The sequence below is a fragment of the Onychomys torridus genome, chromosome 1 (genome assembly GCF_903995425.1).
Source record: "Onychomys torridus chromosome 1, mOncTor1.1, whole genome shotgun sequence".
NCBI lineage: Eukaryota > Metazoa > Chordata > Mammalia > Rodentia > Cricetidae > Onychomys > Onychomys torridus.
Genome location: NC_050443.1, coordinates 124,235,573 through 124,248,583, shown reverse-complemented (window position 1 = coordinate 124,248,583; position 13,011 = coordinate 124,235,573). Strand labels below are relative to the sequence as shown.

The 13,011-nt window shown below is 49.2% G+C and overlaps 1 protein-coding gene across 3 annotated transcripts in view; it reads left to right on the top strand.

Annotated features, from left to right (window-relative positions):
• Positions 1-12,696, top strand: part of Syt12 (synaptotagmin 12) — a 31,911-nt gene extending 19,215 nt beyond the window's left edge. For all 3 annotated transcript variants that reach the window (XM_036201174.1, XM_036201183.1, XM_036201191.1), the window contains 4 exons: positions 2,569-2,784; positions 4,021-4,141; positions 8,085-8,218; positions 11,230-12,696. In XM_036201174.1, the coding sequence (XP_036057067.1) occupies positions 2,569-2,784; positions 4,021-4,141; positions 8,085-8,218; positions 11,230-11,403 (645 nt within the window). In that variant the 3' untranslated portion in view covers positions 11,404-12,696. The remainder of the gene's footprint in view (positions 1-2,568; positions 2,785-4,020; positions 4,142-8,084; positions 8,219-11,229) is intronic.
• The last annotated feature ends 315 nt before the right edge of the window (positions 12,697-13,011 follow it).

The following is a 13,011-nucleotide window of genomic DNA, read 5'->3' as shown; positions in this document are numbered from 1 at the left end:
CTGGGTTCCCTGAAGTCCTCCAGGGAAGCTGACATCTGAGCTGGTGGGCAGATCTGCAGTACCAGACAGGATGACAGGGGGCGCTGGAGAGAAGATCGGACTGTGGCTCCAGAGTGGAAGGGCCAGGCATAGAACCTGCTTTGTGTCCCTGCTGTGTACCAGTCTTCCTATCACTCAAGGACAGTGAGTAACTGTCCACTTCCACATCTGTCAACATGGAGTCTTGGCAAGAAGAAAGATGGCCTGCCCATTTGACTGATCTAGGAGAGAACTCACTGACAGGCTCATTTGCTATTTGCTTTGGAGTGGGTGGAGGAGAGTGGCCTTGGTATCGGCATGGTTCCATGAGTTTGTGAACAAGAAGAGAGGCCCACCCCAGGGACTGAAAAAACCATGAGAAGAAAGGGAGCTTCTGGGCCCCAAATGAAAGGGCCTGTGTTCTTTCGTGAGAGGGTGTGGTTGGCCCCAGGGAAACTTCATCCTTCCTCTGATCTCTGTTTCCTTCTGGTGACCCCAGTGGCTCACCCTGCTGGAAGTCAGAGACCAAGGGAACGTGCTGACAGCCCTTGACAGTCAGCAATCAAAAGGAAAGAAGGGGATGGACCCAACAAGGAGGTCACAGGATACCTCCAAGGTGCCACACTTTGACAGCCATACCCACTGGCCAGCAGCAGGCTGGTAGGTGTCCAGATCCCGAGTCCTCTGAGATGGGCCAGGTCAACCAAGGGTCTCTGAGTTCTTGGAGACCCATGTGTCCAATCACTTGCCACATCGAACATTAACTAGCTGTCTCTCCGGGGTGGATATTCCACTCCCATCCCTCCCTAGTACCCCTGTAACTTTAGAAGATTCTAGAACTAACCACCAGCTCTCTATACATGTGGTACCAAGGGTCTGATTTTCTACTGGCAGTACAGTGGCAGTGGGTAGTTAGAAATCAGGTCGAAATCCAAGTTCCACCTTTGCCCGGCAGTGTGACCTTGAGCAAGTCACTAAAAGCAGCTGATTTCAGTTCCCCATCTGTCAAATAAGCATCACAATTAGGAAGAAGGGCTCAGTCCTTGTTAGGTGGTCAGGAGCAGTTCTCAGGCCATGAAGAGCTGCTGTTGAGCCCGATGCACATTATGTTGCTCTTGTCCTGAGCCACGTGAAAGACCTTGAGTGACTCAGGACATGCCCCTTGAGGAGGGACACTGGTGGACAGAAGTTTGGGAGAGTCTGAGACAGAGCTCTGTGCGGCAACATGGCTCCAGGTTTGTGCATTGGGCTAGAGTGACTACAGGAAGAACCTTCCAGAGCCCAGCAGAGACAGAAGGGTGAGAACAAAGTAACTAGAGGCTACTTTGTTCCTAGGAAGATAGGTTTCATGACATCACAGCCTAGCAGTCTCACTGTGGGGGTGGGGTGCTGTTGCCTCCAGGTCAAACATCCCCCTCAGCTTCAGAGAAGGTGCCAGGGTTGAGATCTGCTCTCTAAATACCACTGCGCAGTGACTCAGACGCCCCCCACGGAAGGGCAAGCAGAGCTTCACATGCCCCTCCCCGAGGGCTGCCCACAGCTTCCTGGGAGGAGGCCAATGGCATCCAAAAGCAGAAGTGAGCTGGGGAATGAAGCATGCCCAGCCCTGCCTAGTCACTCCATCCATCTGTCTATCTGTCAACTCATCCATCCAGCCTATGACAATCAGAAAGTCTTCGCCAGGGTTTACAGGGGGCTGTGGTGTTAGTGGCTGTTTATCTACAGACAGTTGTCTGGCTCCCACGGTACGCCTGCCCCATGGCTGTGCTAAGTTGGGCAGACAGGAGAGACAGAGGCCAGTGCAGCCACAGCATCTTGTGAGGATGAGGATTACTGGGACTCAATTATGGAAGCTTCTAATGCCAGGCCTGTGGGTTGACCATATCCAAGGAGGAGACATTAAGGCTTTTAAACCTTCAAGGTGACCTCAACATTTCGGAGACAGAGAAATCAGGAATTCAAGGTTGCCCTTGGCTACATAATAAATTTGAGGCCATCTTGGACTACATGAGATCCTGTCTCAATCAAACAGCCGGGCGGTGGTGGTGCATGCCTTTAATCCCAGTACTCAGAAGGCAAGGCCAAGCAAATCTCTGTGAGTTCGAGGCCAGCCTGCTCTACAAAGTGAGTTCCAGGACAGCCAGAGCTACATAGTGAGATCCTTCCTGTCTCAGAAATGAAAAAAAGGGGGAGGTACAATATGGAGGATCATGCTTGTAATCCTAGCATCATGGAATTAATGGCAGAAAGCTCAGGAGTTCATCCTGAGCTATTTGGGAACCGGTCTCAAAACAAACAAAATTAAGGAAACAAATCATTTTGTTTGTTTCTCTGTGTAGCTTTGCGCCTTTCCTGGAACTTGCTCTGTAGCCCAGGCTGGCCTCGAACTCACAGAGATCTGCCTGCCTCTGCCTCCCGAGTGCTGGGATTAAAGGTGTGGGCCACCACCAGGCAAGGAAACAAATGTTTAAGGAAGGTTAAACACAGAAGGAGGACCAGAATTGGACTGTGGGTACCAGAAAGCCCCTCCACGGTCCCTTCTCTCTGTAGATCCAGAGGAATGCCTATTCCATCTTCTTCGATGAGAAGTTCTCTGTCCCCCTGGATCCCACAGCCCTGGAGGAGAAGAGCCTTCGGTTTTCTGTGTTCGGCATCGATGAGGACGAGCGGAACGTGAGCACCGGTGTGGTGGAGCTGAAGCTGTCTGTTCTGGATCTCCTGCTGCAGCCCTTCAGTGGCTGGCTATACTTACAGGACCAGAATAAGGTATCGCCCACTTTGGCCTGCCGGTCCACCCAAGGAGAGAATACACACACCCACTTCCCGAGAGAGATGCCACTTTCCTGTCCCTCGACCTGGACACTCTCGGGAAACAACTCACTGCATGTGGTAGCAAAAACATCCTATGCACACCACTGCTTACAGCTCTTCTTTGATTTTTAACATTGTATTTATTTATCTATTTATTGTGTTTTCTGTGTGCACGTGTGCATGGGCATGCATATACACACATATAGAAGTCAGGAGATCCTTTGTCTTCTGGGTTCTCTCCATGTGGGTTATGGGTGTTGAACTCAGGTCACTGGGGTTAATGGCAAGTGCTTTTACCCACTAAGCCATCTCTCTAGCCTGCTTCTCAGTTTTCTTTTTTTTTTATTTTTTAGTATTTATTTTTATTTTATGTTTCATTTAATCTTATGAGTGTTTGCCTGGTTTGTCTGTGTGTGTGTGTGTGTGTGTGTGTGTGTGTGTGTGTGTGTGTGTGCCCATGGAGGTCAGAAGAGGATGTCCAATCCCCCGGACTGGAGTTATATATGGTTGTGAGTTGCATTGTGGGTGCTGGAGACTGAACCTGGGCCTCTGGAAAAGCAGCCAGTGCTCTTAACTGCTGAGTCATCTCCAGCCCCTCATCTCTGCTGACTCCACATCATCAGAGGTTCTATTTCTATAAGCTGCTATTAGGGATGCATAGGCCTGGCCCTCAGGCGGGCTATTTCAGACAGGGGCCAGCCTGAAGCTTACTTTTGTAGCAATGCTAGGGAACACTACTGCTCCAGCAAATGCTGTCAACTTGGATCTCTTTACACTAATCCTAGAAGGTTTTCCTTGGCCCCAGTGGGGGAACAAAACTGCATTTGATTGATTCACTTGAGAGGCAGCTTGACAGGCCACCTCTGGGCCTCCTTCCAAGGCATGGTCTACATCCGGAGCAAGGGAGGGGCTGTGCATGCTCCTTGGTGTGGCAGGGGTGGGGAGGTTGTCCTTTTAATCCTGCCAGCCTGGTGCCTAGGTTTAAGAGTTACCCCAGGGGGTTGGGGATTTAGCTCAGTAGTAGAGCACTTGCCTAGCAAGCTCAAGGCCCTGGGTTCGATCCTCAGCTCCCCCAAAAAAAGAGTTACCCCGAAAGCAGCGACTTTCCAGTGGAGAAGGAAGAATCCACCTTTCCCTAGACCCTTTGACACTGGAGGGCAGAAGACTCCTGAGTCATGCCTATTTTTACAGGCTGCCGATGCTGTGGGAGAGATCCTCCTGTCCCTCAGTTACCTGCCCACAGCTGAGCGGCTGACTGTGGTTGTGGTGAAAGCCAAGAATCTTATCTGGACCAATGACAAGACCACAGCAGGTGAGGGCCTATGTTCTCAGTTCCTCCATGTGGCTCAGGGGGAGCATATACTGGGCACAGGGCCAGGGCCCTGTGGCTTCAGCTAGGCTCAGGAGCCAGGCATGGTGGGGAAAGGTTAATTCCGCTGGAGAAACATGGGCACCCTGGAGGGTGACAAGCAGCCCTGGGTGTGGAGTACCAGTAAAAGGGAAAGCACTGGTTTCTGAGGGCAGGAGTCATCACTGGTGCTGTGACCAGACAAGAAACGGAGGGTCGGCATCAACTTGTCAGAGACAGAGCAGCAACCTAGACTTTGGACGGGGAGCAGTGCCCCAACCCTTGGGGTGGGTGCCATGTGGGATCAAACACCCTATTGGGACCTATTGGACTTGGCTGCCTAGGGCCCCAGGCAGCAGGAAGACTTGGTGTCTCAGAACTGCACACTGTGAGGCTCTGCTGTGCTGGAATTCAGTCACTCAGGTCTGCTATCTGCGCTCAGGCCACTAATAGAAAAAGAAGCATCTGGTCTACCACCTTCCGTGGAATACGGGGGGAGGAAAATTTGCAGTAGGCTGCCCTCTCTTGACTGGCCATGAGATCTTGGGTTTCTCACCTGGGAAACGGGTCTGGGGATGTAGCTCCCTTGACAGAGTGCTTGTCTAGCATGCATGAAGCTAATCACACTTCATAAAACACAACCTGGGTCCCGGAGGCGGCTGCGGCAGCGGTGGCGCACCCCTATAATCTCAGCACTCAGGAGGCAGAGTTGGCGGATCTCTGTGAGTTTGAAGCCAGCCTGGTCTACAAAGTGAGTTCCAGGACAGCCAAGGCTACGCAACACAGTGAAACCCTGTCTCTGAAACAAAACAAAGCAACAACAAAAACCACAACATTGTAATACACAACTATAATCTTTGTACTCAGGAGGTGTAGACAGGAGAATCAGAAACTCAAGGTCATCCTTAAGACAACATCCAGCTCCGCACAGTGGAGTTCACTTCCAGGCCCAGCTCCTCAGGAGGCGGAGGCAGGAAGATACTTAAGCCCAGGAGGTCTGAACCAGCCTGAAACACATAGTGAGACCTTGTCTCTTAGTATCAGTCAGTCTGTGCCCAATAGCAAACCAGGCATGGTGGCTCCTAGCATTCTGTGGGGTGAGGCACTAGGAGTACAAAGGCCTTGTCCTTCCGAAGGTTCTTGGGTAGTAGCCAGTCATTCCTCTCAGAGTGCCTCCTACTGACACCCAGCTTCTACCTTCTTTGTAAAGAAGCTCCTCTCTCTTAGGCTTTTGGTTGTAATGAGGAATGTTTTCTCGTAGAACAATTAACTGAGACTTTGATTTTAGCTCTTATCTCGCCTACCAATGTGCCCCATCCCTGGGGGTGGGGGAAACGTGACTTTTCCATCTTTGAAGAGTAGCTCAGCTCTCTGCTATGCTTGTTGAGTGAGCGCTGTGCTACACAGAAGTGTTTTAAACACCCTGTAATGAGCCCTGTGCACACCTAGGCACATTGTTCTTTGAGGGGAAGGGAAGAAAGAGATAGGAACAAGTTAGTGAGACCCACAGCCAAGCACCAGCCGAGCACTGAGCTCCGGGAATCCTGTTGAAGAGAGAGAGGAGGGGTTATATGGGCGGGGAATCAAGATCATGATGGGGAAGCTTACAGAGAGACAGCTGACCCGAGCTAGTGGGAGCTCTGGACTGACAGCTGGGGGGTCTGCATGGGACCAAACCAGGCCCTCTGAATGTGGGTGACAGTTGTGTGCCTTGGTCTGTTTGTGGGGCCTCTGGCAATGGGACTAGGATTTATCTCTGGTGCATGAACTGGCTTTTTGGAGCCCACTCCCTATGGGCTTGTCGCAGGGGAGAGGGGCTTGGTCCTACCTCAACTTGATATCCCAGGCTTTGTTGACTCCCCATGGGAGGCCTGCCCCTCTCTGAGGAGTAGATGGAGAGTGGGAGGAAGGGGGAACTGTGGTTGGTATGTAAAATGAAAAATAATTAAAAAAAAATTCAAGACGCTCTCTCAGAATAAACAGAGCTGGAGAGAGCGCTCCTGGGTTAAGAGCACTCGCTGCTCTTGGAGAGGACTGGAATTTGGTTCTCAGCACCCACATCAGGTGGTTTACAATTGCCTGTAACTCCAGCTCTCTGACACCCTCATGCAGAGGGTGCACACCATGCAGAGACACTGACTATATACATAATTTAAATAGATAAATCAAAATAAAAGTAAACCCTTTTTTTCACACAAGATACTTTTTTCTTTAAGATTTATTTATTTATTATGTATACAGTATTCTGTCTGCACGCATGCCTGCACTGCAGGCCAGAAGAGGGCACCAGATCTCTTTATAGATGGTTGTGAGCCTCCCTGTAGTTACCGGGAATTGAACTCAGGACCTCTGGAAGAGCAGCCAGTGCTCTTAAACTCTGAGCCATCTCTCCAGCCCTAAAAGTAAATCTTAAATAAGCCAGATGGTGGTGGCACAAAACCAGTCTTTCGTTTTTTGTTTTTGTTTTTGTTTTTGTTTGTTTTCCAGACAGGGTTTCTCTGTGTAACAGGTCTGGCTGTCCTGGAACTCACTTTGTAGATCAAGTTGGCCTCAAACTCAGAGATCTGCCTGCCTCTGCTTCACAAGTGCTGAGACTAAAGGTGTGAGCCACCACCACCCGGTTCCTCAAAACCAGTCTTGAAAGACCCAAAAATAAGTAGATAGATAGATAGATAGATAGATAGATAGATAGATAGAAGATAAATAGATGATAGATAAATAGATGAAAGGCTGATAGATGATAGAGGATAGATAAATAGATGATAGATAGATATAGATAAAAAGATGATACATAGATAGAAGATAGATAAATAAATAGATAGAAGATAGATAGATAAATAGATGATAGGCTGATAGATGATAGATAGATAGAAGATAGATAAATAGAGGATAGATAGGTGATAGACAGAAGATAGATAGATGATAGATAAATAGATGATGGATAGATAGATAGGCAGATAGATAGATAGATAGATAGATGATGGATAGATAGGCAGATAGATAGATAGATAGATAGATAAAAATATGATATATCAAGCCAGTCATTGTAGTTTGCAACTTTCGTCTCAGCAACTCAGGAGTCTGAAGTAGGAAGATCCCTTAAGTTCAGGAGTTTAGAACCAGCCTGGAACACATAATGAGATCCAACTTCTTTTTTGGGGAGGGAGGAGAGGGTGTTTTGTTTTTGTTTTGAACTCAGAGATCTGCCTACCTCTGCCTCCCAGTTGCTGGGATTAAAAGCATGTGCCACTACTGCATGGCTACATTTCTTTTTCTTTTCTTTTTTTTTTTTTTTTTTTTTGCCAGAGGTGAAGACCAAACCCAGGGCCTTGCGCTTGCTAGGCAAGTGCTTTACCACTGAGCTAAATCCCCAACCCTCTTTCCTTTTCTTTCTTTCTTTCTTTCAGAACAGGATTTGGGTTTTTTTTTTTTTTTTTTTTTAAAGATTTATTTATTTATTTAATGTATAGGAGTGCTCTATTGCATATATGCCTGCAGGCCAGAAGAGGGCACCAGATCTCATTACAGGTTGTCTGGGAATTGAACTCAGGACCTCTGGAAGAGCAGCCAGTGCATTTAACTAATGAGCCATCTCACCAGCCCCACAGAACAGGATTTCTTTGTGTAGACTTGCTTTTCCCGGAACTCGCTCTGTAGACCAGGCTGGCCTTGAACTCACAGAGTTCCACCTGCCTCTGCCTCCCAAGTGCTGGGATTAAAATCCCTTGCTACCACCACCGTGCCCGGCTCCATTTCTTAACATAAATAAGTAAATACCAAACCGTGGACTTTGGAGATAATGGCAATAGCCAAGGGTCAGGGAATCAGAGGGAGTGGGTGGAGCCAGAGCAGACAGGGCCACACCAAGCATGCGTGTTACTGACCCTCCCCACATGCCTGCCTGTAGACCCCTTCGTCAAAGTGTACCTGCTGCAGGACGGGAGGAAAATGAGCAAGAAGAAGACGGCTGTGAAGCGGGACGACCCCAACCCAGTGTTCAACGAAGCTATGATCTTCTCGGTACCTGCCATTGTGCTACAGGTGAGAGGTGCCGGGTCCTCACAGGACTCTGGGCCACGCATCCCTCCAGCGTTGCCTCATGGGACCTCAAGCCAACCTCCTCCTAATCACTGATTGAGCCCACCACTACATGCCAGCCTGTGGTGTAGGCTTTCTGCCTACAAAGGACAGGTGGGGAGGTCCCCAGACTTTGTAAACCCCATTGGCAGCCTTCCCCAGCGTTAGTAGTCAGGGGAGACTTCCTGCAGGAGCTCTGAGGAACCACACTGCCTGAAGATGAACTAGAGGTGACCCCAGAGCCGGGGGTGAGGGCCTAAACCTTCAGAGGTCCTACTTCAAGGACCTCACTACAATCTTTTCTCCCACGCAGGGCTATCACAGGCTACGGGTTGGGGTGGTGGAATGAGCCACAGAGAAAAGAACTAAGCCAAACCAGTCAGAGTGGGGATCTCACCCCTCCTCTCACTGTCCCTTTCTGTCCTTAGGCACGCCTAACAATCAGAAAGTCCTTTGGTCCTTGTACTGAAGTCTGCCCTGCAGCCGAGAGACTGGATGGGCTCACCTAGTCCCCTCCTAGGGATGCTCTTGGGGATTTCTTTGTTTTTCAGTGCTGATGATGAATCCAAGGCTTTGTGTATGCTACACAAACACTTTACACTTGACTATGGAGCTACCCTGCCAGCCCCTGTAGATTTAAAAGCTGGATGTTGGCCTCACTCTGGGTGTCCCAAATCTAGGAATCCAGGCAACATTCCAGCATTTCGGCTGGTCCTAGGATTATAACCTTGTCCCTTACTGGACAGTCCACCTATTTGCCCCCTCCTGTGGCCTGTTTGTCACACACAATGCCATTTCCCTCCAGCCTCGAAGCTGCTGAGGGACGAGGTAGGAACAGTCAGGCCAGCATCTCAAATATGTTCCTACTTAACCTTACCCCTCAGCTGTGACCTCACATGAGGATGCTGTGACAGTGAGACCCTGTGAGTGCTCTGTTGATGAGCCAGCAGTGAGTCACGAGGTTTGTTTTTAGGTTTTTCTCCCCACTTACATGTTTACTTCATTTTCTTCCCAGAACAGCCCAATGGAGTAGGAAACGCTGTCACATTTTAGAGACCAAGAAGCAGGTAGCACAGGCCCAAGTCCCAAAGCCCAGATGCTAGAGCATTTGTTCAGCACACACAGGTTACACACACACACACACACACACACACACACACACACACACACACCTCATAAACCAGGCATGGTGGTACACTCACTCAGGAGGTGGAAACAGGGGGATCATAAGTTCAAGGTCATCTTCCACTCTGTAGGGATTTTGAGGCCAGCCTAAACTATAGATAAATATAAATAATAAGGTGGCAATGGCAGCACACGTCTTTAGTTCCAGCATTCGGGAGGCCAAGGCAGGCTGATCTCTATGTGTTTGAGATCAGGCAGATCTGCAGAACTGCAACTGCAGGCTAACAAGGGCTACATAGTAAGAGTCTGTCTTAAAAAAATAAAGTAAAAAAAAACAAAGCAAGGGAGCTGGACCAGGTAGTACATTCCTTTAATCCCAGTACGTGGGAGGCAGAAACAGGCCTGGTTCCAGGAGAGCCAAGGCTATTATACTTATACACAGAAACTCTGCCTCAGAAACAAACAAATAAACAAATAAAAACAACAACAAAAAGAAAACAAAGCAAGGGACTGGAGAGACGGCTCGGCATTTAAGTACACTTGCTGCTCTTCCAGAGGACTTGGCTTCAGTTCCCAGCACCCACATGGTAGCTAACAACCATCTGTAACTCCATTTCCAGGGGACCCAGAGCCCTCCTCTGGCCCTTCTGGGCACTGCATACATGTGATGCACATAGTCACCTGCAGGCAAACACTCATATACACTGCACACATGTGATGCACATAGTCACCTGCAGGCAAACACTCATATACATATAATAAAAATCTTTTTTCTTTTTTCCTGAGATAGAGTTTCTCTGTGTAGCTTTGGAGCCTTTTCTGGAACTCACTCTGTAGCACAGGCTGGCCTCGAACTCACAGAGATCCACCTGTCTCTGCCTCCCAAGTGCTGGGATTAAAGGCGTGCACCACCACTGCCTATCTATAAAAACCTTTTTTAAAAAAAGGCGAAAAAAAAAAAAAAAAAAAAGACCAACAATAAATAAATAAATATAAACAGCCTAAGTTCTAAGCCTGATATGGGAGCACACACTTGTAATCCTAGTACTTGGGAGGCCAAGGCAGGAAGATCAGGAATTCAATTACAGCCTCAACAACATAGCAAGTTCAAAGCCAGCCTGGTCTGCATGAGACTCACTCTCAAGGACAAGTAGGGCTGGATATATGGATCAGGGGTGAAGAGTACATACTTCTTTTAGGGAGTTCTGTTCCCAGCACCCACATCAGATGGGTCACAGCTGCCTGTAATTCCAACTCCAGGGATCCAATGCCCTCTTCTGACCTCTGTGGGTACTGCACTCACATGCACATCCAGCCCCCATATAGGCATACATATTTAAAATAAAATGTTTTAGGGTTTATATTATTTGATGTGTATGAGTATTTTGCCTGCATGTATATCTGTCTGTGCATAACAAGTGCACCTGGTGCCCACAAAGGCCGGAAGAGGGTTCAGATACCCAGGAACTGGAGTTACTGAACTACCATGTGAGGGCTGGGAATCAAACCAGAGTCCTCTGCAAGAACGGCAAGTGTACTTCACTGCTGATTCCTCTTTTCAAACTCAAAGCTAAAATAAATCTTAAAGAAAAAATGTTGAGGGACAAAGAAGTGAGGGACGGGTTTTAAATCCTGCTGCCACGGTCACTTCTAGCACTTAGCAAAGTCACATCATAGCTGGCTATCCATCTGTAAGTACTAGGACAAGCCTCCACTCCCAAGTTGTGTGGGAAGATTCCGAGAGCTGTACACACCTCACAGGGCCTGGTATGCACAAGTTGGGACCCTGGAACCAGGGAGGCCCCTTCAGCTGCTCCTGGTCCCAATCTCTTATGTCTCCTTCTTCCCAGGACCTGTCTCTCCGAGTGACAGTGGCTGAGAGCAGCAGTGATGGCCGTGGGGACAACGTGGGGCATGTCATCATTGGGCCAGCAGCCAGCGGCATGGGCACCACACACTGGAACCAGATGCTGGCCACGCTGCGTAGGCCTGTGTCTATGTGGCACCCAGTCCGGCGAAACTAGCAGCCAGGGCAGGCCAGATGGGCAGCAGAGCCACCAGAACCTGGCACTATCTCAGTTCTATCCAGTGATGCCCTCTCCATAGTCAGCTGGAGCTATGAACACCGGGGCTGCCCCACCTCCCAGGGGGTCCTCATCAGCCATCTTGGATCCTCTGTTCAGACTGTCATAGAAGAATGGATATGACTATTCACCTGGGGACCTCGGGTAATTTCCCCACTAAGGACTACCTGGAGCTGGCTGGGGACCCAGCAGACTGACCAACTGTGTACTAGAGAGCCTAATGAAGTATGTCCCTTAGTCTACAGAGGTACATGGGCTTCAGAGCTGGCCGACCTTCCTTCTGCAATTCTCTTAGAGGCTAGCTGTTACTAAGTCTTGAGGGACTAGTCCCTGTACTGACAGGCTAACATTAATAAGACATAGCACCCAGGACACCATGCCAGGAAGTCAAGATGGCCCTCTCCCATCCTGGTTGCTCAGCTCAGTGCTGATCAAGTAACCACTCAGCCAGATGTACTTGGGAAGGAGCCCTGGAGTCTGGGGAAACAGGGAAGCTCTCTCAGACAAGGAAGTAGCTGCACTTTGAGGGTTAGGGAGTAAACAGCATCCAGATTTAGCGGGGAGGGTAGTGGGGGTTGTGGTAAACAGTTAAACAATAGAAGGGACGTGAACTAGCCCATCCCAAACACAGCCTCTGCCCACTGCAGTGGGGACAAGAAAAGGCCAGGAAACCAGGCTCAACAGAAGCCCATAGGCCACATGAAGGCTATCCTGACCCTCCACTGAGAGAACCAGAAGTCCCCAGGGGCCCAGATCCAGGCCCTTATGCTGAATCCAATGCAAATCAGCACAGACCCACCAGTGTTGGCTGATGTCCCCCAGCCCAGGCCTCTCTTGAAAGGAAGCTCCCTGGCCTAAATTCAACGCTAGGAATACTGGGCATCTTAGGTCAAGTTCCCTAACACTGAGACTTCAGGGATATTTAGCCTTAGTCTGGAGCCAGTAGAAACTCTGGGGAAATGGTGTTCAGAAACCAAGGGTCAGATTGTACTTCACCACCAGAATCATTATTGACTCCCACCTGGTCAGAGTTAGAGGGGTTATCATCTCTCTCTAGGTGTCATAAATGTCATTTGGTAATGGTAGTCAGTCCTAGAACAGTGGTGGTTTTTGGCTTCTTCTCTCTGACACCTGCAGATTTAAAAGGAGAGTGGCCATGGGGAGTAATAAGAAGAGGGCTCTGCAGGCAGATCTCTGTGAGTTCGAGGCCAGCCTGGTCTACAGAGCAAGATCCAATACAGGCACCAAAACTACACAGAGAAACCCTGTCTCAGAAAAAGAAGGAGGAGGCGGAGGAGGAGATGGCTGACTCTGGTCCTTGGCCCTAATGAATCATGGATACTCAGATCCAGTCAGGAACCGTGGAGACCCAGGTCTAATCGCTTACCATCAACAACAAAGGGAGGGTGGCTAGAACTGGGACACAGGTCAATAGGACTGGAGGCAGGACATCTGCCACAACCGGACCCCACTGGAGCCAGGCTTCTCAGCCTGTGGCTAAGAGTAAGAGGTGAATACTGGTGGCTGGACCAGGCCTTGTCATCTGGA